This window comes from Podarcis pityusensis, assembly GCF_964106645.2.
Source record: "Podarcis pityusensis genome assembly, chromosome: 4".
In the NCBI taxonomy this organism is placed as follows: Eukaryota; Metazoa; Chordata; class Lepidosauria; order Squamata; family Lacertidae; genus Podarcis; species Podarcis pityusensis.
The window spans coordinates 75666962-75692403 of record NC_138027.1 but is presented as its reverse complement, the minus strand read 5'-3'; the positions used below and the strand labels follow the sequence as shown (position 1 = coordinate 75692403).

The following is a 25442-nucleotide window of genomic DNA, read 5'->3' as shown; positions in this document are numbered from 1 at the left end:
GTCGGCCTATGCTAGTGAAGGAGGTGAGGACAGGTGCCCCACCTAGGCCCGAAGTCACACTAGGCCTCAAAACTATCCAAAATTCATTTTCTCTCTTCTAAAAATCCACAGCTAAAGTTTTCCTCTGTTTTCTCACAAGATGCTGTTGCAAAGGCAAAATGTTATTCTTTTATCAGTACGAGAAGGCTTCAAAAGCTAATGAATAGGCTCTGTCAAAGCAAGCCTGAGAACTGACTCTTATCTCACTCTAGTAGCAACACATCTTGGACATGCTGAACCGCAAGGCTCCTCGACCCCCTTGGCTTCTCACCCTCCTTTCCCAAGACAGGAGCTTTCTGTTCATGCTCAGGAAACTCAACATGGGGCAGGACTCTTGAGGAGGAGGAGAAAGGGGAGGGAACTGAAGGGGAATATATGCTCTGTGCAAATGGCTGTGAACTCGTGCTTGTTTGTGAGTTATCACACTTGCTCCTTCTACCAGCCTGGAAGGTAGAAATAAAGCTTTTTCTCTGAAACTATTCCTTGAGTGTCTGTTGACTCCCATTTTCCCTGTCCTGGGCACAAAGCTCTTCTCACCAGAGGCTAAAAAGGCTACACTAGAGGGACTTCCGGGACAGCGCCATCGGCAATGGCGGAGTTCCTCTGACAGAGGGGAACCCGCTCTGTGAAAATCGGGTCTTGCCGCCGCGGCGAAGGCGGAGACCCTTTAAAAATCCCAGGCGGAGGAAGCCTGGGAACGTGGGATTCGGCTGACACCAGGAGCGCCTCCCCTACTCGCAGGGAAACCCCTTTTCGGGGGTCCGAAGCGACGTGGGGTGAGTGGCGCGGTGTTTTGAATCAACCGCTACTTTTACGGAGTGAAGCCGCACAGCTGTTGCCGGAGAGCGCTGACCTTTTCCTGTGGATATTTGGACTCTAAACAAGTACCCGTGAGTAGGACGGAAAATTGGATTAAGTATTAAGAAATATCTTAATTTGGCACCGAAACGGGAAGGTTCTAAACAGGAAGTCCGCCTCCCGTTTTTTGTAAATAGATTGAAGCAAAAACTTTGTAAGCTAAAGTCTGGAAAGTCGTATATAAAGTTCTAAATTTCCTTCATTCATCACCACCAAAACCCCTCTTGGAAGCAGGAGAAAAGAGGGGGATTTTTGACTGTTTAAGCCTGCAGGAGAGAGAGTAAAGAAAGATAAATTTTCCACCGTCTCAAACCTGGGAACGGGGTGTCAGAGACAGAAATTTATGGGGAAAGTTCATCGACCGTGAATGGAACGTCTTTTGACAGATAGTTAAAAAAAAAAGAGAAATATATTGATTCCAATGTTGCTTCTTGCAATCAAAAGAAACAAAGTATTTGAAAAGTGAAAGTAATTTTTCCTTGTTGGTCCTGTTTTTAAAAGATGGATACAAATAGAAATTGTCTCCTCTAGAGGGAGCTTGTTAATTTGTTGCCGGAGCTGATCTGGGGACCTCACAGCTGTATGATTAGCATCGTGAGACCAGACTCTAACCTTGGGGGAAAAAATGTGTTTACAAGAAGTCTTGGTGCTTGCTTTTTGCAAGACAAGTGCTTTGCTGGAGCAGATGCATGAGAAGATGGATTTGATGACTGTTGCAGTTAAAAACTTTGGACAAACGGTGAATACCCATATAGAAACCATTCAGGAACCAGCCCAGGAATCTGTTTTGATAGTGCAAGGGCAGAAGAAAATGGAGGAGGTTGTTGTTGAACCTCAAATAACACAAATGGAGAGACCCAAGGCCTTGCAGGAGTATAAGCCGTTGTTCTTGAAGTTCGAATCTGGAGTGGACCGGGGGCGGGTCTGGAGTTGTGAGGGCTCTTAACTTTGGAAAGACTTTGAAACATGCTTTTAACTACTTTCTGGATTACAGTGTTGACTGTGGGGAATGGGACTGTGGGGAATGGGCTGATCTGCTGAGGAGAGATGGAGATACTTTTGGATTGGAGTCCTCCCGAGACCTACCCCCCAATGAGAAAGGAAAGAAAATAAGAAAAAGATCAACAAAAGATAAAGTAAAGGGCAGGTATAAACAAGAAGAAGACCTGCAGAAGGGACATGGAAAAGATTTAAGAGCCTCGGACATAAGGGCACCAGGTTGGTGGATTAGATAGACGAGAAAGGACTGACAAAACCCGAGACCAGGAAGAAGAGGCGAGGGATGAAGATTGGAAGAAAGTTTCAAAATTTATTTAGAAAAGTATTGTAAAATTAATGAGTATTAGAAAAATGTTGGAATGAAATTATTTGGCTTCAGCAGAAATGTCAAAAAGAATTATGAAATAATATGTTATGGTTAAAAAAGTTTGGTATATATAAGTTTTAAGTTTTAGGGTTTTTTTAGGTAAGATAAGGTTAAATAGACTAAAGTAATTTAAATGACAGAATATTGTGAAAGATGGAAAGGATCTGAGCTAGCCATATGAACCTCAGCTTTATTTATTCATTTATTTGGAATATTTACATTGCACTTCATAGCCCCAAGGAGCTCCCAAAGTACCCTCCCCCTTCCATCTCTGCCTAGTAGGCTGCAGGGCCCACTGAAGTCCTCTGGGGCAAGGGACTGGGGCCAAATAGATGGCACTCACTCAGCCCATAATGGAGGCAAAGCCCACAAGCAGGACATGAGTGCAAAAGCACTTTCTAGCTGTTGTTTCCGATCATCTTGTATTCAGAGGCAGACTGCTCCTAGGCACTGATGCTCTGCTATCACAACAGATCTCCTTAAGAACCTGGTTGCTGGATTAGGCCAGTGCCTCACCTAGTCTTGCAACCTAACCAAAAGTATTTCGGCACCTTAAAATACTTCTTGGGGGATGTACTTTTGCATACTTGTGGCACTTCACAGGAGAAACGCACAAATGCCCCTGTATCTCTTTTGGTCTGCAGTAGGTCCTACATCCATTTACCTAGAAGCCTCATTGAACTCAATGGGACCTACTTTTGAGTAGCCATGCACTGGACTGCCGTGTGCCTATGCATAAGCATTCCTTACCCAAAGCTCACTTAATTATCCAGCAAATGCAATATATTTTCCACTTCTGCTAAAAACATTCATTTTCAACCACGCTGTCCCTGAAGCCTTGACCACCTTTGTTGTTACTGCCGTTCTGACTGCTGAAACCTGAATAGATTTTAATCATTCTGAAGTTTCATATGAGATTCGCTTCGGTACCATTCACCGCGTACAGAAGATTGTTTCTTGCGCGGCTCACCATACGTGCAAGACTCACATGCAATTGGCCTGTTCGCCGTGGCGGGCGAGGCTTCCTTTGCATCCTCCCTCGGCCCCCCCTCGGGGGGGCTGAGTCAGCGTCGTGCCCGGGAGGTGCTCTTCCTTCACCCCGGGCCCTCACGCCTCTCCCCACCTCCTTTCCCCCTTTCCCCCCGCCTCCTTTGTTGCCCGCCTGCTTAGGGAAGGCAGCGCAGCTTGCGCGCCGCAACGGCGCCACCTCCGAGGCGGCGCGCAAACATGGAGGAAGAGGCTGCGGAGGCTGCTGCTGCTGCAGGAGCAGCAGGACCGGGCAACGGAAGCTGAGGAGAATACACGGTCCTACTGCTGTTTGCAGCTGCGGAGGCAATATATCTATCTATCTATCTATCTATCTATCTATCTATCTATCTATCTATCTCAAAGCGGGGAGCGGGGGGGGGGGGGGCAGCAAGCAAAGAAGGCGATGCAGCTGCAGCCCGGGCTGCGCGTCTGCGTCGCCTGCTGAGGGGAGACGCTTTCCCCGGCTCGCGCTGCTGCTGCACCAGCAGGGCCTGGTGGCGGGTCTGTGGGAGGAGCGGAGCTGTAGGCGGGCAATGCATGAGAGGAACGCGGCGGCGGGTGGCTGAGCGACTCAGACCCCGGGGGGGGGGGAGCCTTCTTTCCCTTTGGGGAGTAGAAGAGGGCGGCGGTGGAGACGGCGCGCCCGGCCGGCCGGCCGCTTGCTTGCAGCAGTGGCCCCAGCTGGGCTGCAAAAGGGTGGGCACCGGCTTTTGCAGGGAAGGACGCATCTTCCACCACAGGAGCCCCGGCCCTTGGCCCTCTTCCCCGGGAGGGAGCGAAGGACTCTGCCCCACCCCGAGAGGGGCTGGCTGTTTCGACGAGCAGCCCCGGGCCCTTCTCCCCCGCCTCCTCCGGAGTAAGTACCTGGCTTTTCAAGCCGCGTTTGTTAACAGGGGGGCGGGTCTGTTTGTTTTCAACCAGGGTATGGGTAGCTGTCAGAGCGGTGGTCCATTGAGCTGTATAGGATTTCAGGAAGGGGACATTCCCAGGCTCCCAGTCCTCTCTGGAAACGCCAGGGATTGAACCTTGCGAAGCATCCCTGAGCCACAGCCTCCTAGGTGTAGTGAGACCCTAGTCAGTGTTTTCACAAAATCCCCCACAGGAAGGTACTTTTGATTAGGTGTCTTTAATCCGTATATACGGTCTAAAATTGTGAGGTGGAAGATGTATTTTCCTGTATGTGAAGAAGGATTCCTCCCCCCTCCAACTTGGTTGACTGGGCAAGAGAACAGCGGGTGGATTCCTTGGAGGTGAGGGACGACGATTTCAGGAAAGAGATCTTGATGTCTTGGTGGAAGGTGCACTGCATTTGGCTCCCCAGTTTGCTGCAGTAGTATGTATAAATAAATAAATAAATAAATGATTCAGGGAATTGTTAGGAAGGGGATTGGAAATAAAACTGTTAGCGCCGTATTGTCATTTTCTCTAAATATGCCATGTTTAGCACAGCCACTGTGAGCAATTTTGTCAACCCGACTGAAAAGAGCAATGAGTACAGTGGTACCTCGGCTTACATACACTTCAGGTTACATACGCTTCAGGTTACAGACTCCGCTAACCCAGAAATAGTACCTCGGGTTAAGAACTTTGCTTCAGGATGAGAACAGAAATCGTGCTCCGGCGGCACGGTGGCAGCAGGAGGCCCCATTAACTAAAGTGGTGCTTCAGGTTAAGAACAGTTTCAGGTTAAGAACGGACCTCCGGAACGAATTAAGTACTTAACCCAAGGTACCACTGTAGCTGAATCCTATAGAAAGGTCACATGGTTTTTCAGTGGGCATCCTGCCTCGTAAGTATGTTTAGGACTGTCATTTGAAATGGTCAGCGGGCTAGAGGAGGGTTATCTTTCTTAAGGAGGCAAAACAAACGTTAAGGCATGAGTGGCGTGTGCAGAGTATCTAGGTGGACATTTTCCTCTTCTATGGTTCTGGAACTTGGCGCCTCATCCAATGAAATGGACCGGCAGTCAGTTTAAAGTAGTTGAATGGAAGCATCTTGACATAATGCATGATAAGACACAGAAATTAATTGGATGCAGTGGTGAGCCATGTGTAGGTGCCAGACTGCTACCTTTCAGGAGCAGGTAACCCCTAGCATCAATTGTACAAGTGATATCTGAACTGGCCTAAAGGCCCTTCACCTCCTGTTAAGAACTTTTGGCTAGGGAGTTTTTGAGCAGGATTTCATCTGATGAGATGGGGATTGTAGCAGTAAGGATCAAGGTTCTTTCAGCCATGTGCCCAAGCGCTTGACATGAACTCCTGGAGAAGGTAAAAGAACATACCTCTCAGTTGTTTTTCAGGAAGAAACCTAAAGGCCATTTGCTAATGCAGGCTTGGAGACGGTGCAAACCTATGCACCTTTACTCAGAAGTAAGTCCCATTTACCGTTCAGTGGGGTTTACTCCCCAGATAAATGTGCACAGGACCATAGCTTTGGAAAACTAAGACAAGGCTGCAGTACAATTTAATTATTTTATGACATTTGTTTACCCTTTGCTTGCATTTCACTTACAGAGAGGTAGAATATGACCATCTTGAACAAACAAATAGCATTTATGACAGCTCAGAAATGTGATCTGCCTAGTTTTATACAGGTTGTTATCTTTATAGGTTTGCTTTTTTAATGTATAAAATGAAGAGATAGCAGCTGCTCTTAACCTTAGTTTATTTTCAGCCTGGGTCTCGAAGGTGAGCAACGAGTACCTGCCAGGGAAGGTGTTAGAATAGGTTTGAAGCTGAAATTCACTATGTATAGGGAAGGAATTTTGGAGCAGAGAGGCCAATTAAAAAATGAAGTTTGAGAGCTGGTTATCAGGGGCGCTAGGTCTGATGTTGATGAGAAGCAAACATCTGCCTGTGGTTTTTTGTTTGACTGCCACCTGCTTAAAAGGCAATCTGGAGTCCAGATGTAGCGATTACCATCTAAAATATTCAACAAAGTCATAGAAGAAAGATAAACTGGTGTCTGCTATCTATCAACAACCTTCCATGTTAAGGGACCTGTCAGTGCCAGGTGTTTGAGACAAATAAGAGCAGGAATGCGGAACCTATGAATATCCAGATGTTGGGCTACGGCTTCTATCATCCCTGACAATTGGTCATGCCTGGTGGGGCTGATGGAGGGCTTGGGAATGGTTTTTACCCTTGTGTGCTGCTTGTAATGGATACATCTCCCAATGAAATCAGTGGCAATTACTTCCGGGTAAGTGAGGTTAAGATTGCTGCCAAAGTGTGCAATCCTATAATGCTATAGGAGTAAGACCCAGTGCCCTGTAAACAAAGCAACCTCCTTGAATATATTAGGAAGATGTCAAACCACAGAGAGGTGAGCACTGAGGATTCAGTGGAATAGAGTGAAATAAAAAATGCTATTTGCAATAACTAGGATTTCTGAATGTTTTATTTACATGTTTGTGTATGTAGAAAGAACTTGCTGAGTTCACACTATGATCTCTTCACCATAGACCCACAACTTCAGTTCTCTACTTGGTCTACAACACCAATTAATGGGAACACATTTAGTGGAGATTTCCATATCAATTTGTGCAAATTGCATTAAATTGGTATGCATCTTATACCAATTGTAGAATTGAAAAAATTGGACATATGGTGCAGATTTTAAGCTGGGCGGGGGAAGCCTTAAACACCTACTTTTGCAGAATGCAGTAGTGCAGTTTTATAGCTACACTCTGTTTCCTTACTTACCGGTAACCTTGCCCATTTGTATGACTTGTTATTAGTTTTATGAGCATGATTATATTATAAAATGCAACTTGCAGTCTACAAGTGTAGCTTTCATAGATGTCATATAACTTCCTTACAATCTGACAATTGTTACAGTGTGCAAAGGGTGAAATCTCACATATATATGACTTTTAAAATTCATGTTCTTGGCTACTATTGCAGTCTTCTGCCACTCCCCCCCCCCCTATTGTTGAGAATTCAACTTCATTTTTGCCTTAGCTTATTCTCTGCTACAGAATCCCAAAACTAGGTTATCTGCTGCTGTTTTTGTGAGATGGCCTTTGTATCCTGTGTTTTGAGTGGGTTGGAGATTCCCATTTTCATATTTCACTTAGTAATTAGGGATGCAGTGGACTAGACAAGTGTCAGATTTCAACTTTTCATCTGAGGTTGATGCATCTAAATCCTTTAGGATCCCTTTATCATTTAATGAGTCAGGAGCAATCCACACTTATCTGTAGCAGCTGCTTTCTCAAAGTGTGATGCTGGGCTGCTTTGGGATTGTGAGTACTGGCAGAAAGAAAGAGTTCTTCCTTGCACTAGCTTAGTTTGATGGGAAGGAACCATGAGCCATGCTTACTAAGGGTCAGACTTCTAAAAGGCCTTGTTGACATGTTAACGCTGAGCCGGAGAGAACAGTCAAATGTGCAGAACCCTGGAATGAAAATCATGGCTGCTTCTTTCTTTCATCAGCCCTGCTGTTACCGTGCCACATAAAGCTAAGCCGTGGTTTGTTTCAGCACTACGTGCAAAACATAGCTGTCAACTTACAGATTTGAAAATAAGGGACCAGCAGCCAAAATAAGGGACCTGCAGCCTCACCTGTTCCAGGCACTCCAGTCTTCCTGTCCTCCTGCAGTCTGGTCAAACTCATGCTGGTAGCTTCGAGAACACTGTCCAACCAACTCTGTAACCAGAGGTTCAACTGAAGAGAATCTGAATCATATGCACCACAAGGCCTATGCAGCCTCAACTTAAGATGGCTCCCCGGCCTGGCTTTGCACTGCAAAGTTTGCAACAGCACGTGCAACAAAATGGCATCCAGCATTCAAAAAACCCCTCAGCTTGCATTAACTAGCCACACACAAGGCATGCAAGCTCCACCCCCCAGTCGTTCTTAGACTTCTTATTGGGTGAGCAACACAGCCAAGCAACACAGTTGGAGCCTCCCTGGCCGGCAGGGAGAGAGGGAGAGGAGCTGCTTCCTTTAAAATTTAAGGGACATCATTTAAGGGACATTTAAGGGACATCCATCAATAAGGGACAGCAGCGGGACATGGCGCTGGAATAAGGGACTGTCCCTTCAAATAAGGGACACTTGACAGCTTTGGTGCAAACCCAGGCTCATGGTTTGTCTCATGCAAACCACGAGCAAGACTCTTCCCTCTTGTACACTCACAGCTGTTATTTATTAATTAAATTTATATACTGCCCTTCATCCAAGGATCACAGGGCAGTTTACAGTATAAAAACACAAAAATGCCGAACAATACCCCCCCCCCAAAAAAACCATGTGGCTCCCATAAATTTGCTTATGAGGGAATTTGCCTCCCTCATAGGCTGAAAAAGTTATCCAACTCGGAGTTAGACCCAGAGTTTCTTCAGTGTGGTATAATGATTAGAGTTTTGAACTAGGACTTGGGGGACAGCAGTTCATGTCCCCACTTAGTTATGAAGCTCACTGGGTGACTTTGGGCCAATCACTTTCCCTGTCCTGCCTACCTCACAGAGTTGTTGTGAAGATGAAATGGAGAGGAGAACCTAGGTATCATGGTGATATCATGGTGCCCAACCAAGTGTATTTTTATAATTGCAGATGCTGAAAAGTTTAAGTGGGTCAAATATTTCTCTCCTTATGATTCCACAATCCTATAAGAATGAGCTCAGGGGAAAGAAAGCAGTCTGTCTCGCTGGACCCTGTTACTTTAAAGAAAATATTGCATGAAGAGAGATGTGTAATCTAGGTCATGGTTTAATGTATTTTTTGAGACCCAGCAAATAAAAGCAATATGTTCGTTTCTGGGTTCCTTACTCTTGTCTGCATTCAGATCATCCTATTGAGCGTAGCAGGAAGTAAAAGTAAACTTGGCCAGAAATTTAATGAAAGACATCAGGATTCCTGTCTTAAACTAGCAAGAGTTGAAGGCAGCTCCATACGTCACACAGCTGATGCACATGTGTACAGATTTTACACTGGTGTTTCTTCCAGCACACACTTGATATGTGGAGGGATATGTCTGTGTACATCTGGCTCTGGCCCAGAGTCACCAGATGTGCGTACTTGGAGTTTAAATACATGTGCATGCATGCATATACGTATATTCTACAGTGCAGAACTGGTGTACCTGCAGCATGCTTTTAGAACTTCTTAAACGTGTTCAGTTGCGGCAGCATTGAGAACAGTGAATTGCTTTGTAGGCTCAGTACAATTCCGAAGATTTTTATTTTTAAAAAAATTACATAAAATCCACTTTCTGTGGTGTAGATATATTTAGTAGAACTTCTGTGAATGGTTTGTTTTGTTAGAATTTTATGTATGCAGGGGACGCAATTGTTTGTTCTGTCTTAGACTGGCACCAATTTAAGACTGGCAAGAGCATTTCAGAAGCTTGAAAGAGAACTCGGGTCCAGACTTCTGTGACGCTGTCTTGTTCATGGCTTCCGCAAATGTGCTCAAGCGTGATTCTTAAAAGCTTGTACAAAAAGTGCTGTGGCATCTTGGAGAATAACTGGCTTATTGTGGCACGGCTGAGCTTTCATAGGCTACTGCCCACTTCATCAGATGTTTAAGGCAGCTTTTACAGGCCTTTGCGTATAAGGGGGAAAGACTTGCACAGCTGAATCAAATGTTACAAAAATACACAGTATTCACAACAAACAGGTTAATCTCCATCTTCGTTCCATTTGTCCTCTTGGTACTGCAGATTAGCACGGTTCCTCTACTAAACTTTTATTTTACACTGACAAATCTATCCATTCTGAACAAGGGTACATTCCTTTAAAAAGTCTGCAAGCTCATTTTTTTAAAAAAAAACACCACAGAGTATAGTCCATTTAATATTTACCCTATGTAATCTACTGAAATGATTTTGAGACTCGTTGCTTAATTGCTCCAAAATCCACAATTGTGCAGCCTTTATTAGGAGCAACCAAAATGTCAGAAATAGTGACAAGTCTTGTATCGGGACAGCAAAAGCTTTATATACCCGAATACCCGTGTTCTCTTTGATTTGTGTGCACAATACAATTTTGCCAAGCCATATTTGTCATATTTCCTTTGGTCCTCTAGACACCTTCATAACATGGGTTAACCTTCCCAGGTGGGCAATTTGCCACACCTGCCTGTACCTCCTGTTTAAAGAAATTCCTTCCATTGTTTCCCAGGCCGAGGCCATATCTGCACACGCAACCAGTGAAAAGTGGCTGATCCATTCTTTGCACTTTATACTTCAGGCTGCATCAACTGAAGTCAATAATGTTAACTGGGGTAACTTGGTAATAGTTTTCAGGTTGGCCTTAGTTTCTCGAAACAATAGGGAACAAACCTTGTGGGTTTCTTGGCTTGTGGTTTGCTGCTTCTGGTGAGGCGTGGCATTGAGCAGTGGGGAATCCTGAGCAGTTCGCAGCAGCATGCTATTGGTTCATGTGAAACTATAGTTAAACATTTAACTATGGTTTAATGATGTGCAGACTGGGCTACTGTCTTTTACAGTTCCATCCATTTCTGCATAGTTTTCTTGTTATTTTAATGCATGGGTGGCTAACATTTTCCAACCCTACGGCCACATTGACAGCTACCCCTCTGAGGACTGTACGCCAACAACGGATGTGGACCATGCGTGTACGCCCACATGCATGCACGCTCACTACACATGTACATAGCCCACATGCGGCGCACACAGAGTCACCGCACATACACTGTCGAACAACGTGCAAGCAAGCATTTAAATATAACACTCTTGCACACAGGCACACACACAATTACAGTCAGCATTCCCACTCCAACAGTGGGGTGTCTCAAAATGCTGCCTTTTGCTTTGCACAGATAATTTGCTGATGGTACATAGAAAAAGACCCTTCTGGCTGCTCTTTAGAAATCCTTGCTCAATGGCAGCTGGAGGAATCTCTTTATCTCCTGATTTGGTAGATAAAGTGCTCTCTCTGCTCTTCAGAGATCTCCATCTACAGAACAGACAAAGAGTTTTAGCGTTCGATCAGAAGATAAAGCTGCCCGGAGTCCGCAGGCCACTTCCTATAGCTTGGAGGTCTGGATCCACCAGCCACCTCTCTTAATTTCAACATTTCACCTTTAGTGTGTATGTATTTGTACCGGAATTAGCATGTGGGAGGCAATCTCTTTTTGAAGATAGCTGTGTAAAATAATGAATTCTAGTAATTCTATAGCTGAGGGTAGTTCAAGGGCTGTACTGTTAATCCTCTTACTGGAATAGACTGCAGTGGAAGGAGATGCTTCTTTAGTTATAGAAGAGGCTACTTCTCAGAAAATAAAAAAGTACATGTGAAAATTGATACTTTCATGTTTGCTTGTTTACGATGTATTTTATGTGTGTTTTTTTTTATAGCTGCTTTGGATCTGTTACAGATAGACAGGCAGCATAGAAACTCATAAGAACATTTTATTTTATTTTTTTGTTTTGTTTTGGAAGAGCAGCAGGAACCAACAGACGATATATGGATCATATCTGAAACATCATGCACCGCCAGTGGCTGCTGTTAGCTGCATGCTTTTGGGTTGTATTCATGTTCATGGTTGCTAGCAAGTTCATCACGTTGACCTTCAAAAATCCTGATGGTAAGTTCAGATATCTTTTTCTTTTTACTGATGCTCATTCTGGACCAAAAAAAAACTGGCAGTGTTAACATCCGAAGAATTATTTTTATATACTGCTGCTGCTGCTTGTCTTTTCTACAAACATTACAGAATGCATAGTATAAATAATTAGTAAATGAAAATGCTTTCCCTTTAATAATGTGCTTACCCACTTCTAAATCACATGTTGGAAAAATTACCTGAATTACGCTTGTTGAAGCTGCATATTTTTCCATGACTTGCTTTCCTTAAGATAAACGAATCAAATATGCTGTGCAGCAATGGAGGTTTGTGCAGCTTAGAAAAAGTTGAGAGAAATAATACAAATCTCCCGAATTTCCATTCGTTTCCCCCTGCCTGCTTTTTTTCATTGTGTTTGTTGATTTTAGAACAAGTAACAGCTTGTCTACATGAAAGATAGGTATAAAGCAGTATACATCTTCAATGCAACGGTATATCTGCAAAAAGAAAGAACCAATATATACCGTATTTTTCGCACCATAACACTCACTTTTTTCCTCCTAGAAAGTAAGAGGAAATGTCTGTGCGTGTTATGGAGCGAATGCCTACGGATGGCGGGGGGATCTGCTGCAGTCGTGAGCAGAGGATCCATGGTTCCCCTTCCTTCCCTCCTCCGTGGCTCGCTTTGAAACAGCAAAGTGGGAGAAGAGCCGCTGAGTGGGGAGGAGAGAGAGACAGAGAGCCTGCTTGCTTTAAAGGAGCAAAGCGGGAGAGGAGAGGAGAGGAGAGGAGAGGAGAGGAGAGGAGAGGAGCCGCTTACACGAGTGTAAGCGGCTCCTGTCCAGTTGGCTCATTTAAAGCAAGCAGGCTCTCTGTCCCTCTCTCCTCCCCACTCGCTAAATAACAGCAACGTTTTTTCAGGCAGGCTCTCTGTCTCTCTCTCTCCTCCCCACTCGCTAAATAGCAGCAACGTTTTTTCAAGCAGGCTCTCTGTCTCTCTCTCCTCCCCACTCGCTAAATAACAGCAAAGTTTTTCGCAAGCAGGCTCTCTGTCTCTCTCTCCTCCCCACTCCTCTTATAAGAGCCTTCTCCTTTTATACCCCTCTTCTGCATTATTAACAGCATCCTTCTCCACCCACCCCACGCGTGTTCCTTGTCTCTTGAGTGCTTTTCCTTCCCTCCCCACTTAAAACATGGTTACAAAGCACGGTTCCACACGGATCCTCAGGAGTTTTGCACTGGGTCACCCCAAATTCACCATCAGATCACATAGCATGTCCATGGCTACAGCTTGCACCAAAAAAATCACACACCCACTGTTGCCTGGGGCCGCAGTGGTGCAAAAACGTGATTACAAAGCACGGATCCACATGGATCCTCAGGATTTTTGCACTGGGCTACCCCAAACTCACCGTCAGATCACATGTCTGTGGCCACAGCATGAACCACAAAAATCATACATCCACTGTTTCGTTTAGAATATTTTTTTTCTTGTTTTCCTCCTCTAAAAACTATGTGCGTGTTATGGTTGGGAGCGTGTTATAGAGCGAAAAATACGGCACCTTTAGAAATTGCCATATCTAAAAAAAGTTGTCATTTGGCAAGTTGCTACAGAATGAACACTTCGACTCTTCCTTGCTCCCATTTGCTAACACTGGGCCATGTGATCTTGGGTTGAAGGTTCCAGGTGGTGAGAAGTGGACCCCTTTTTTCTGATATAATAAAAATAAAAATAAATAATTGTATGCTGCCCATCTGACTGGGTTTCCCCAGCTACTCTGGGCAGCTTCCAATAAATTAAAACACAGTAAGACATGAAACAATACGTGTGATAATGAGAGTTAGATGCAAAAGATTTTGTGTGCAACATGAAAATTTATATGGAAAAGTACAAATAGTGTCGTTCTCTACTACGTACAGCATTTACATGTTAATCCCAAGTAGTGATTTAAATGCTTGGTTTTCAGGGGCATGTTTGCAAGGTATTTTTTTTGTGCTTTATCCCAAATTGGCCCTGGATTGCTTCTTATTGATTTCTGTCCTCGGCTGCTTAGTTGAAAAATAACAGCTAGTCTTTTGCTTATCTTAAGTAGCCCAGATGGTATTAAACTGTTAATGAGTTTAAATCCATTTGATGGCACTGTCTTGTTGTTCTCCCTCCCCCCCCCCTCTCTCTGATAAAGTCTTTAGGCAGAAGTCTTCCATTGGCAGGGGACATAGTGCTTTTTGTGTGTGGATATGTCATGGTGGCAATTTCTGCATTTTCCCATAATAAGCCATTTAGTGGTGATCAAATTGATAAAGGAAGTATTATGTACTGCAGTCAAATTTTAGTTGGCTGAAAGAGGAAGATTAGTGCCAGCAAACTATTAGACTCCTTGCATGACTTTGCTGCATACACTTCAGTCATCTTCACTTAAGATAGAATTATTGTTGAGGGGAGCTACACATTTTCCATACACTCAACACACAGTGTTCACTTCCATTCAGTTTTTAAGGTAGTTAGTGAAAAATGACATACAAATGCAAACTGAGACCTGTGGGCATACAAATTTAATAAATAACAATAATAACCTACAATGCATTTGTTTCAACAGGGTCTTACTCTGAGGTTTGGCTGTTTCCACAAACTTTCTTTTTCCTCCTGGTTTTAATGCATCTCTGTGGGGGTTTTTTTGTCTGTTTTGTCTGTAAGTCACGTTGGGTTGACTTGGGCAAGATAAAGTGACAAACAAATTTTAAAAATAAAAATAAAAAATCTACAGCAGAAGTTCCTAGTCATCTATCTATCTATCTATCTATCTATCTATCTATCTATCTATCTATCTATCATCTATCTATATCTATCTATCTATCTATCTATCTATCTATCTATCTATCATCTATCTATCTATCATCTATATCTATCTATCTATCTATCTATCTATCTATCTATACACACACACATATATAAATACATATACACACAAGTAAACAAAGCTAAAATAATTTAATTCTATCAAATATGGCTCAAGGCAAAATTGCATATTATACAGTAAAGATGGAAGTAGCCATTTCCTTCTGAATATTCATGGTGATGAATGCACAGACTCATGCAATGACTTCAGACATGATGGTTGTATGGCATGTGAAGTATTAACCCTTACCCTAAGTAGATTCATGAACAGGGTTCTCAGACCATAGCTGGGCTTGGTAGTCAGCTATTATCTCTTCTAGACATGGAATATGCCAAAAGTGTTTTAGAGCGCATGCAGAGTACCTCTCTTATTGAGCAAATGCAGCTGCCCACCCTCAAAGCATGTGATAAATGATACCAGAAATTGGTAATAATATATATGTATGCTTTTCTTTCTATTATTCTGTTTTCTTGTTACCTAGTGTATGGTGTCAAGCAAGAGCCGTTAACATTGACAGCTATAACTAAAGTAGAGAAAATTCAAGTGACAAAATCGAAAAGGTTTCCTGGAGAGATTCAGGTATGTGCTGCTAACCCAGAGTAAAAGTTGTATTCTACCAAAATAAGCTTGGTTGGTAGGAAGCTTGAGGCATTTGTAGAATTCCCCTCAGAGATGCTAGACTAACCCCATCCCTGAGGGATATGAGCTGAACAATACAATACACAAATGCACAAACATCCTATATTTTTAATTGTTCTTAATATGCTTAAAAAGCAGAGACATCACCTTACCAACAAAGGTCCGCATAGTTAAAGCCATGGTTTTCCCAGTAGTGATGTATGAAAGTGAGAGCTGGACCATAAAGAAGGCTGATCGCCAAAGAATTGATGCTTTTGAATTATGGTGCTGGAGGAGACTCTTGAGAGTCCCATGGACTGCAAGAAGATCAAACCTCTCCATTCTGAAGGAAATCAGCCCTGAGTGCTCACTGGAAGGACAGATCGTGAAGCTGAGGCTCCAATACTTTGGCCACCTCATGAGAAGAGAAGACTCCCTGGAAAAGACCCTGATGCTGGGAAAGATGGAGGGCAGAAGGAGAAGGGGACAACAGAGGACGAGATGGTTGGACAGTGTTCTCGAAGCTACAAACATGAGTCTGACCAAACTGCGGGAGGCAGTGGAAGACAGGAGTGCCTGGCGTGCTCTGGTCCATGGGGTCACAAAGAGTCGGACATGACTAAACGATTAAACAACAACAAATATGGAATTGAAAGCCATCACCACAACTTGTTGTAGTGAATTCTGTATATCAGTCACACATTGTCTGAAAAAGAACTTTGTATTTTCTGTGCCAGGTATATGACTTACTTTATTTTATTTTATTTTTTTTTAAAATCATATTTATTAGAATTTCCAATAATATAGAAAAATAACAGAAAAGAAAAGATAGAATACATTTAGAGCCTTACTTTCATTGTCTTCTTTCTGGGACTCCCTCCTCCCCCCCCCCCGACTGTATTCCCCTTTCATTAATTTGGTTCCACAAGCTCTCACTCCCAGTTTAAAACTTAATATGTTTAACCCATTAACCAATTTAAATTATACAATTTTATCATCATCCCTCATCATTAACAGAAAAAGAAAAAAGATTTTTCCCCAAGATCAACCCCAATTTCCTTCCACGAATTCCCTTTTTTTTAAACATGCCAAATCAAAATACCATGATATACAAAAGTTATATAAAGAAATAAAAGATAAAAAGTATAAGAAGGTTCAGAAAGATGGTTACATTTGCCTTTGGATTCCAAAACTCCCCCTTCCCTTCCCCGGTTTGAATTCCACATGTCCATCAGTCTATATGTTGTCAGCCTGGAGATCTCAAGTCCATGGCCAGATTTTTCCCATTCCACCTTGCCGGTTTTCTTTTAATTTGTTTATTTTAATAATGTTTAACTTCAAAAATCCAGTCTAATAGATGCCTTTAATTTCCTTGGTCTTTGCTGCTCCTCCCATTATTCTTTCCGTGTCGTAGTTAGTCCTTTGTTCTTTTTATTCCTTACTTTCTCAGGTTTCTTGTCTTGTTCAGCTGCTAAAACTTTCTTATTCCGAAATCTGGTATCTCTACAGAGGTTTGTTGTTCAGGAACAAAAACTTACGTCCAGTCCCTTCCTTTCTTCAATAGAAAATTCTATTGTCTCCTTTTAATGTAAACACCTCTGTAGACAAAATACTATGTCAGTTTTGCAGCTTTCCCAGAAGATAAGTCCTGTGCGAATCCCAGAGTGATTTTCCACATACGACCACTTGTAATGTCCCGAAACCCCTCTAGGGGGATTGTAGTAACTTTATATCCTCTAATCCAAAAGTCAAATTGTTGTTCCTTATTTTCCGACAGTTTATATCCATATTGTGTCAAATTGTAACAGAATTAGCCAGCAAAGTCCTTGTAACAAAGTCCTCTTTATATTCTCCAGCTTTGACAGCTACTTTGACAGCTGTCAAAGTCTCCGTCTCTCTTCGCCAGGTTCTACGAATCGCCCCGGTTCCCAGGGGGGGTTGCATTTTCCCTCTCACCCTCCACTCTTCTCCTCCAGCACAATTCTTGTAATTTCCCTTCGTGGAATTAATGATTTTTGTCAGCAATAAACTTCTCTTTCGATCTTGGTTACCCAGTCCTTGTTTTAGAATGTTTACAATCGGGGGGGGGACTGACTTCCTTTTTAGATCCCCCCCGCTCGTGCCGAATCCGAAAAAAATTTCTTTTTTTCTCCTTTTGTACCCGGTTTCCCAATTACTCACGGGTTGTTGTTGATAGTCCGAATTTCCAATGGAAGAAGTCAGCGCTCTCCGTCGAATGGCATGCGGCTGCGCTCGGCAGGGGAAGCAATGGACTCAAAGCACCACGCCACTCCCCGGCACCCGATCCGAAGCCTTTAAAAAGGCTCCTTCACGAGTCGGGAGGGCGCTAGCGGTGCCAGCCGAGTCCCCATGTCCACGGGCTCCGTGCCCGTGGTTTTTGAGGGTCCCCGCGTCGCCGGCGCGGTAGGACCCAGCCCCTGCCGAGCAGACTCCCTCCGGAGCTCGGAGGGAGTCCGCCATTCGGCGATGGCGCCAACCCGGAAGTCCTCTTACTTTATTTTATTTTAATACAATCCCAATATCCTCCTTGTCTATATGGTACTGCAGAGAAGCTATAAGGTTTACTGCTTTTCAGCACAACCTGTAGCAGCTTGTTTGCTGGATTCTAAAACCTAAACAGCTTTATCTTACAAAGGATTAATCATTAGGCCTGTTCCAACCTTTCTCTTTATTCTGGTAGGAATATTTAGGGCAGAATATATGTCCTAAATATTCTTAATTTCCTCCCGCATCCATGGAATGGAAATTTAGCCCAATGTAACCATAGGCAAGTATACACTAACTATTATAATTCTGAAATCCATTGTGCAATTATATTGTGGAAATAATGTGCATAAATTCAAGGAAGACGAGAAGGTGGGATAATTTTTCTATAAAAAGTTGTGTTCCAGTGCTTAGTGCGTCATAATTTCAGCATGGGGGCAGGCAGTGGTAGAAGGCTTTTCCCACCACTGCAGTATGTATATAGCCTGGCAACCAACACATGGAAAGGTATTGATTTGTTCTTCTGATGAAGGCAAACTGGAAAGTGTGCTGCGTGTTTAGTGGAAATCCTGTACTTAGGGCCAAGACTGAGTTTTCACAGAGGCTTGCATAATCACAGTCACTGAGAAAATAATAATAATAATAATAAAATGAGCAACTTCAGCATTTTATAATAATAAAATGAGCAACTTCAGGTCTGCAAATTGTGTCACATCCACCCACCCACCCAGTAGAAGCATAGGATGCCACAAATGGGTGTTCTGCACGAGACCAGTCCAGAGTAATTGTGCTATATATGCCTAATTTCATGTTCCTTTAAAATGTGAACTGGAAAATAAAATTCTTCCTTATGCTCTCCTTTCCCCCTCCCCTCCCCCTCCCTCCTCTTCTCCCATTTTATACCAAGACAATAGGTAGAGGTCTATCTGAAGACATTATACATCAACCTTTGGTCCATATGGAAAGGCTTGAGCTACTCAGGAACGTGTGCCAAGATGCATCGCTAAAAAACCTCACTCACACTACTGTTTCAAAATTCATTTTGGATCGGATATTTGTATGTGACAAGCACAAGATCCTCTTCTGTCAAACTCCAAAAGTTGGCAATACTCAGTGGAAGAAAGTCTTGATTGTTTTAAATGGTATCTGTTTACTTTTTATAAAAATAGGTTGTTTCTGTCCACTGAATTATTTATTTTTTATTCCAGCATTTCACTCCCTCTTCTTTTATATTCTGTTTTTTAAACACTTCATTCAAAAATAAAAATCCTGATATCTTCCGATACTCACCTTTGCGCCACCAAAGTTTTAACTAAAGTTTACTGCAATGTTACATTAGCATTTCAGTTTGACTTAATTTCATTTCAAAGATCTATAGTCCATAGGCATTCCCAGCTTAGAATAAAGTTATACTTATAGAGCTAATACCGTACTTTTCCATGTATAAGACTAGTTTTTTTACTCAAAAATAATGTTAAAAAACGGGGCTCGTCTTATACACGGGCAGTGTATTGTGGGGCCGGGTGACTGGTTGCAGCCGTGAGCTACAGCTTGTCAGCAGCGATTTGGTGGGTGATTGTTTGCTGTGGCAAGGGCTGTCATGGATTGGCTGTTGCTGTGGCAACTGGGCATTCGATTGCTGGCTGCTGTAGACGAGCGGGCAGACGCTTGTGTGGTGCAGTGGTTAAGAGCGGTAGACTCGTAATCTGGTGAACTGGGTTCGCATCTCTGCTCCTCCACATGCAGCTGCTGGGTGACCTTGGGCCAGTCATACTTCTCTGAAGTCTCTCAGCCTCACTCACCTCACAGAGTGTTTGTTGTGGGGGAGGAAGGAAAAGGAGATTGTGAGCCGCTTTGAGACTCCTTAGGGTAGTGATAAAGCGAGATATCAAATCCAAACTCCTCCTCTGCTTTTGCGACGCGATCTTTTATGAGCGTTTGCATTCGGATTAGTGAATTTCTGCATTCCTCCCCCCACAAAAGCTCTACAACTCTGGGCATCCCCCCCCCATTTTCTTAAATTGAGTCCCCCAAAATAGGGGGCGTCTTATACACAGAAAAGTACAGTAATTTTATTTCTTTTTTTAAAAAAGAAAGGTATCTTTCTAAAAACATGTACTAACTTACTTTTCCCCAGGAGCTTTTTCTTCCATTGAGGAGATCCCAGAGAACATTGTGCATGACCATGAGAAGAATGGTTTGCCACGCTTATCTTCCTTCAGTGACTCAGAAATTCAAGAGCGGTAGGTGATAAACTTTAGCTTAACTTGGTGTCTGAACTGAACAGATGTCTTGTTTTGAAAAGCCACACTTAACCAAATTAAGTGGCGTGTATGAAAAGTAAGCATGCTGAAAGGAAAGGTAACCCATGTTGACCTCTAAGGCAGAATCTTTTTTACGCTAACCAAAATGTCACATGATAGTGCACACGCTTTTGAGTGATCCAGAACATTATTAGGCTATATATAGCCTTACATATAAAGGTAAAGGGTAAAGGGACCCCTGACCATTAGGTCGAGTCGTGACCAACTCTGGGGTTGCGGCGCTCATCTTGCTTTATTGGCCGAGGGAGCCGGCGTTTGTCTGCAGACAGCTTCCGGGTCATGTGGCCAGCATGACTAAGCCGCTTCTGGTGAACCAGAGCAGCATAATAATAATAATAATAATTATTATTATTTATATCCCGCCCTCCCCAGCCGAAGCCGGGCTCAGAGCGGCTAACATCAAATGTATAACACATTAACATAAAATCAGACAATCAATTAAAATACATCCTCAAATCAGATCAGGATCAGAATAAAATCCAATCAGATGGCAACCTGCAGATTAGGGTTGGGGACCTTAAATGCTCACCAGGCCCAACTGTTTGTTCTGAGCTTATATGGGCCTGTGAGAAAAATTGGGAGGCCACTTTCATGCAAGTTCTTATGAAAGGGGAGAGGGAGTCAGACTGAACCCCGACCAAAGGCCTGGCAGAACAGCTCCGTCTTGCAGGCCCTGCGGAAAGATGTCAAGTCTCTTGTGACAGAGCGTTCCACCAGATTGGAGCCACAGCCGAAAAAGCCCTGGTTCTAGTTGAGGCCAGCCTAACATCTCTGTGGCTTGGGACCTTCAGGATGTTTTCATTTGAAAACACTACCGCTGTGCTGTCACATTTGGGACATGGGTGGCACTGTGGTCTAAACTAAGCAGTTTGAATCCGTGCAATGGGGTGAGCTCCTGTTGCCTTGTCCCAGCTCCTGTCAACTTAGCAGTTCTAAAGAATACCAGTGCGAGTAGATAAATAGGTACCGCTGCGGCGGGAAGGTAAACGATGTTTCTGTGTGACCTGGCTTCCATCACGGTGTCCTGTTGCACCAGGAATGGTTTTGTCATGCTGGCTACATGACCCGGAAAGCTGTCTGCAGAAAAATACCAGCTCCCTCGGCCTGAAAGCAGAGATGAGCACCGCACCCCATAGTCGAATTCAACTGGACTTAACCGTCCAGGGGTCCTTTACCTTTATCTGCTGTTGCATTCACACATGCAAGTTACCATTTGCTGCTGCAGCCTTCAAGTGAGGAACATGCATGTGTGGACCATTGCTTATTTTATTTAGCTTTGTGAATTTCCAGCAGATAACAAATTCTTAAAATTGCCACTTACAACTTGTTTCCTCTTTTTCTTACCTATTTCAGGCTGAAATTATACTTCAAGTTCCTTATCGTAAGAGATCCGTTCGAGAGGCTTATTTCTGCATTCAAAGACAAGTTTGTCCGCAATCCTCGTTTTGAACCTTGGTATAGGCATGAAATTGCTCCCGGCATCATTCGAAAATATAGAAAGAATCGCACTGAGACCAGGGGGCTGCAGTTTGAGGACTTCGTGCGCTACTTGGGTGATCCAAATCATCGGTGGCTAGATATACAATTTGGAGACCGCATCATTCATTGGGTGACCTACGTGGAACTTTGTGCCCCCTGTGAAATAACATACAGTGTAATTGGACATCATGAAACCTTGGAAGAGGATGCACCATACATCTTGAAGGAAGCTGGAATAGACCATCTGGTGTCTTATCCTACTATTCCGCCGGGGATAACACTGTATAACAAAACTAAGGTGGAACGCTATTTCTCGGGAGTTAGCAAGAGGGACATCCGCCGCCTTTATGCCCGTTTTGAAGGTGATTTTAATCTTTTTGGCTACCCAGAGCCAGATTTCCTACTCAACTGACACCTAGGAACTGTGGATGAATGAGTATAGTTGATTAAAGTGTACAAAATAATATTCTGCGTAACTGAGATGGTACTGTATCTTTTGTAGGTTTCAGAAACTTGTTCTTTATATCTGTTGGAAGATTTGCTATGTAGGAGCAACTAGGGATTGCAAATCGCTAGCTACTGAAAATAGTTTTTTAATACATGGCACTGCAATATGTTAAAAGCAAAACTTGTTAAGATAGAAAATGTCAAACGTTCCTCTTTCCCTTAACCAACAGAGGATGGGCCAGTAATCTATAAATGAACTTGAAAGTGATTGCATTTATAAAGAACATTTAAAGAGGGAGGCAGCTTTCTCTAGAGTTCATGGGCTAAGGCCCTGAATATGAAACTTGGATGTCAACATGGGACCAAGCATTGGAAAGCATTTTATCAATGAGGAAAAGACTTCCAGATTCTGATGTCAATCTGAAGGTCTTTTTTCTTGGGTTCCTTTGCCATAGCCTTATGATAGCAGTGACTAACCATTCAAGTCAAACAGTTGTGCATTTTTCACTGACAACCTTTGAGGTCATAGGAGATCAGAAATCTTCTGCAAGTGAAGCTACAGATCCTACTTGTTAAAAATGTGGGGAAATTAAAAACGTGATGTTTCTTGTATACACTTGAGTGACTTGGGTACCATTACTGCTACCAAGCCCACATGTGTCCCTGACCACATATTCAGTGTGAGCACACAAGCAAGCACCTCAGACGTGAAATTATTCAACAACTTGAGCCAAAGTCACAGTGTGCCGTGGAGACAGTGCCTTGTACTTTGGCCACAAAGGGGAAATAGCAGTATGTAGATGTACAGAGTCCCTCTTTGGATGAAAGCAGAGGTTGCATTTGGATAGAGAGAACAGCAAGATCAGGGAAAACAGCAGAGAAGCTGCAATGTTGAAGCATTAATAATTACCTGTTACAAAGCCAGGGGAAAGAGTAATTTCCTGTGATTTCACAGTGAGTGGAGAGTTTGGAGTTCTAGATGGATGCCAAGGTGGTTGGGATGATTGACACCCTGGCTCTGAGATAACATGCAAGCAAGCAGGAAAAAGACTATGTTGGGGGACCAAAGACGAAAGGCCTTTGTAGGGTGTGTTGAGTCCCAAATGGTGCAGTACTCAAGCAAGCAATCTGGGTTCTTCTGGAACCCTCCCAAAATGGCTAAAGGGATATGACACCAGGCTTTAGGATCCTGAAGAAGATGACAAAAATTGAGGCGAGGCAAGGAACAGGGTAGAGGAGGCAGGGAAGCCAGCAACCCGTTGGAATCTGAACCAATTGAACTGTGTGTCCACTTCGGGACAAGAACTTAAAAGGTTCTGTTTCTTGTGGGTGCAGGGTTACCTGAATCAAATGGGAAGATTGCAAATCTGGCTGAAAGACGCATATGTTTCCAAAACAAGGTGTATTTGAATGAAATGAGAAGAGGCAGGATGCTTTTAAGTCTGTTCCCTCCACTCCTCAGGGCAGTTAGGGGTAAACTTAGAGATGTGTGTAAGATTGAATGCCAAGTTTGAAAGTACTGGTTGCAACATGCTAAACCAAGGTGATGGACCGGTCTTAAGAAATGCAGCATGGACAGTACTTCTTGGAATTGCACTTTAGTTTCCACCTTAAACTAATGAAAAGCCAAATTGAGCTGCATGCCTGCATTGGCTGAGTCCAGCCAGAGTGAGGCATTTGTAACTATTCTGGGCCCTTGTTTCCCATGGTAATGAGATGGAGCCTAAGTTGTGTTAGGGAGGGGAGCTAGTGTACACTTTGTATAATCATTTGTAGAGCAAAGCTGAAGGAGTCAAAAGTGAGGCTGAACACCTTGGTGAAAGATACCTAATGTGCATTTGCAGGGTTTGGTAAACATGTGCATTTTGCCATTCTTAATTTTATTTATTTTTAAATGGTGCTGGCTATCCTAATGATCGCACAAGCCGTGAAACTTATAGAGTGCTGCCAAAGTAAATTGGATCAATATTCCATTCAAACCAGGTATCGTCGCGTCTTCTGGGACCAATTCTTAATCTTGGAAATACCCATGCATGCAGTGGGGCAGTGGGCCTTCCTTAAGATCTCCACTGCATGTGCAACACTAACATAGTATTGTAAGATTTAATGTCCGATATTCATATCTTTACAGTATAAAAAAAGGATGGTAAGACTCAGAAATGGATGTTGATGAACATGTGCATACAGTGGTGCCTTGCAAGACGAAATTAATCCGTTCCGCGAGTCTCTTCGTCTAGCGGTTTTTTCGTCTTGCGAAGCAACCCTATTAGCGGATTAGCGCTATTAGCGGTTTAGCGGCTATTAAAGGCTTAGCGGCTAAAAGGCTATTAGTGGCTTAGCGGCTTAGAAAAAGGGGGGGGGAAAGCGAAAAAAATATCAAGACTCGCAAGACATTTTCGTCTTGCGAAGCAAGCCCATAGGGAAATTCGTCCTGCGAAGCGCATTGAAAAACGGAAAACCCTTTCGTCTAGCGGGTTTTTCGTCTTGCGAGGCATTCGTCTTGCGGGGCACCACTGTATTTTGTCACACTGAGTTATATACACAGAGGGGCTGCCCAGGTGCACTGGCAGGGGGGTGCACCGCCCCTGGCACCATCGAGGAGGGGGGTACCATCACGACCACCCCCCCGGACACGTTCCACGCCCCCGGGATGCACACCACCTCTCTGCCCCCGGTGCCAGAGCATGTAGCTTTGCCACTGCCCAGGTGCAAGCATGATATTTCCAGAACTGAATGTGTAAATTGACCCTTTCAGCAGGCAGATTTGTTGCATCAGGGGGGAGAATCCAAATTCCTAATCTTTCCACAAAAGAGCCCTGTCTGTTTTTTAATATACTTTAGGGTCGTCCCCCCCACTTCCATATGAATAACTGGCAAAATTCACCGGGAATATAAAGAGATGTTCTGTCTGTGTAATATACATGTACTGATAAACAACAATAATACTTCCGATTTGTGCTTGTGTTGTCATTGTCCATAAGAGGCAACTTTTTCATTTTATTTTTAGGTTCACCAGCAATAATAATAATAATCTCCTGTTGATCAGCTTTGCTCCACTGTGATGCCAGGAGAAAGGAATAGTTGCATTTTAGCTTTCAGTGGGTCAAAAGTTGATTTTGGTCAACACAATTTTGACACTTGACATAAATGTTGAAATCCTGCTATAGTAATGTCTTAACTTGATTGGCCAGGAGTAGTCAGAATGGTGAGAAAATTGAGAAAAACCTCCATGTCTTCTTGTAAGACGTGTTTTGCAAACTTGAAGAAAAAAAATCAGTGCCAAAACTGCTGCTTCCCATATATTCTGTGAGCTGGATCTGTTGCCAGTGGGAATCTTCTAAA

At 43.3% G+C, this 25442-nt stretch overlaps 1 protein-coding gene and 1 long non-coding RNA gene across 3 annotated transcripts; one reads left to right on the top strand and one right to left on the bottom strand.

Annotated features, from left to right (window-relative positions):
• Nucleotides 1-3833: 3833 nt before the first annotated feature.
• Nucleotides 3834-25132, top strand: CHST10 (carbohydrate sulfotransferase 10). 2 transcript variants are annotated; one of them, XM_081003227.1, is made up of 6 exons: nucleotides 3834-4148; nucleotides 11711-11851; nucleotides 15209-15306; nucleotides 18758-18992; nucleotides 19988-20093; nucleotides 21528-25132. In XM_081003227.1, exons 2-6 carry the CDS (start codon nucleotides 11752-11754, stop codon nucleotides 22063-22065), a joined length of 1077 nt encoding a protein of 358 aa, XP_080859353.1. In that variant the 5' UTR covers nucleotides 3834-4148; nucleotides 11711-11751; the 3' UTR covers nucleotides 22066-25132. The 2 variants fall into 2 exon arrangements, with proteins under 2 accessions (XP_080859353.1, XP_080859354.1); XM_081003228.1 differs by lacking the exon at nucleotides 3834-4148 and adding an exon at nucleotides 4198-4542.
• Nucleotides 12691-14695, bottom strand: LOC308475957. The gene is made up of 2 exons (XR_013985581.1): nucleotides 13178-14695; nucleotides 12691-12915 (listed from the first exon to the last, which is right to left on the bottom strand). It is a non-coding gene; the product is annotated as an uncharacterized lncRNA (long non-coding RNA).
• Nucleotides 25133-25442: the final 310 nt, after the last annotated feature.

Coding starts and splice junctions, on each gene's coding strand:
- CHST10 (XM_081003227.1), top strand. CDS start 11,752: ATGCACCGCCAGTGGCTGCTGTTAGCTGCATGCTTTTGGGTTGTATTC. Junction 11,852..15,208: donor GACCTTCAAAAATCCTGATG/GTAAGTTCAGAT, acceptor CTTGTTACCTAG/TGTATGGTGTCAAGCAAGAG. Junction 18,993..19,987: donor AGTCTTGATTGTTTTAAATG/GTATCTGTTTAC, acceptor ACTTTTCCCCAG/GAGCTTTTTCTTCCATTGAG.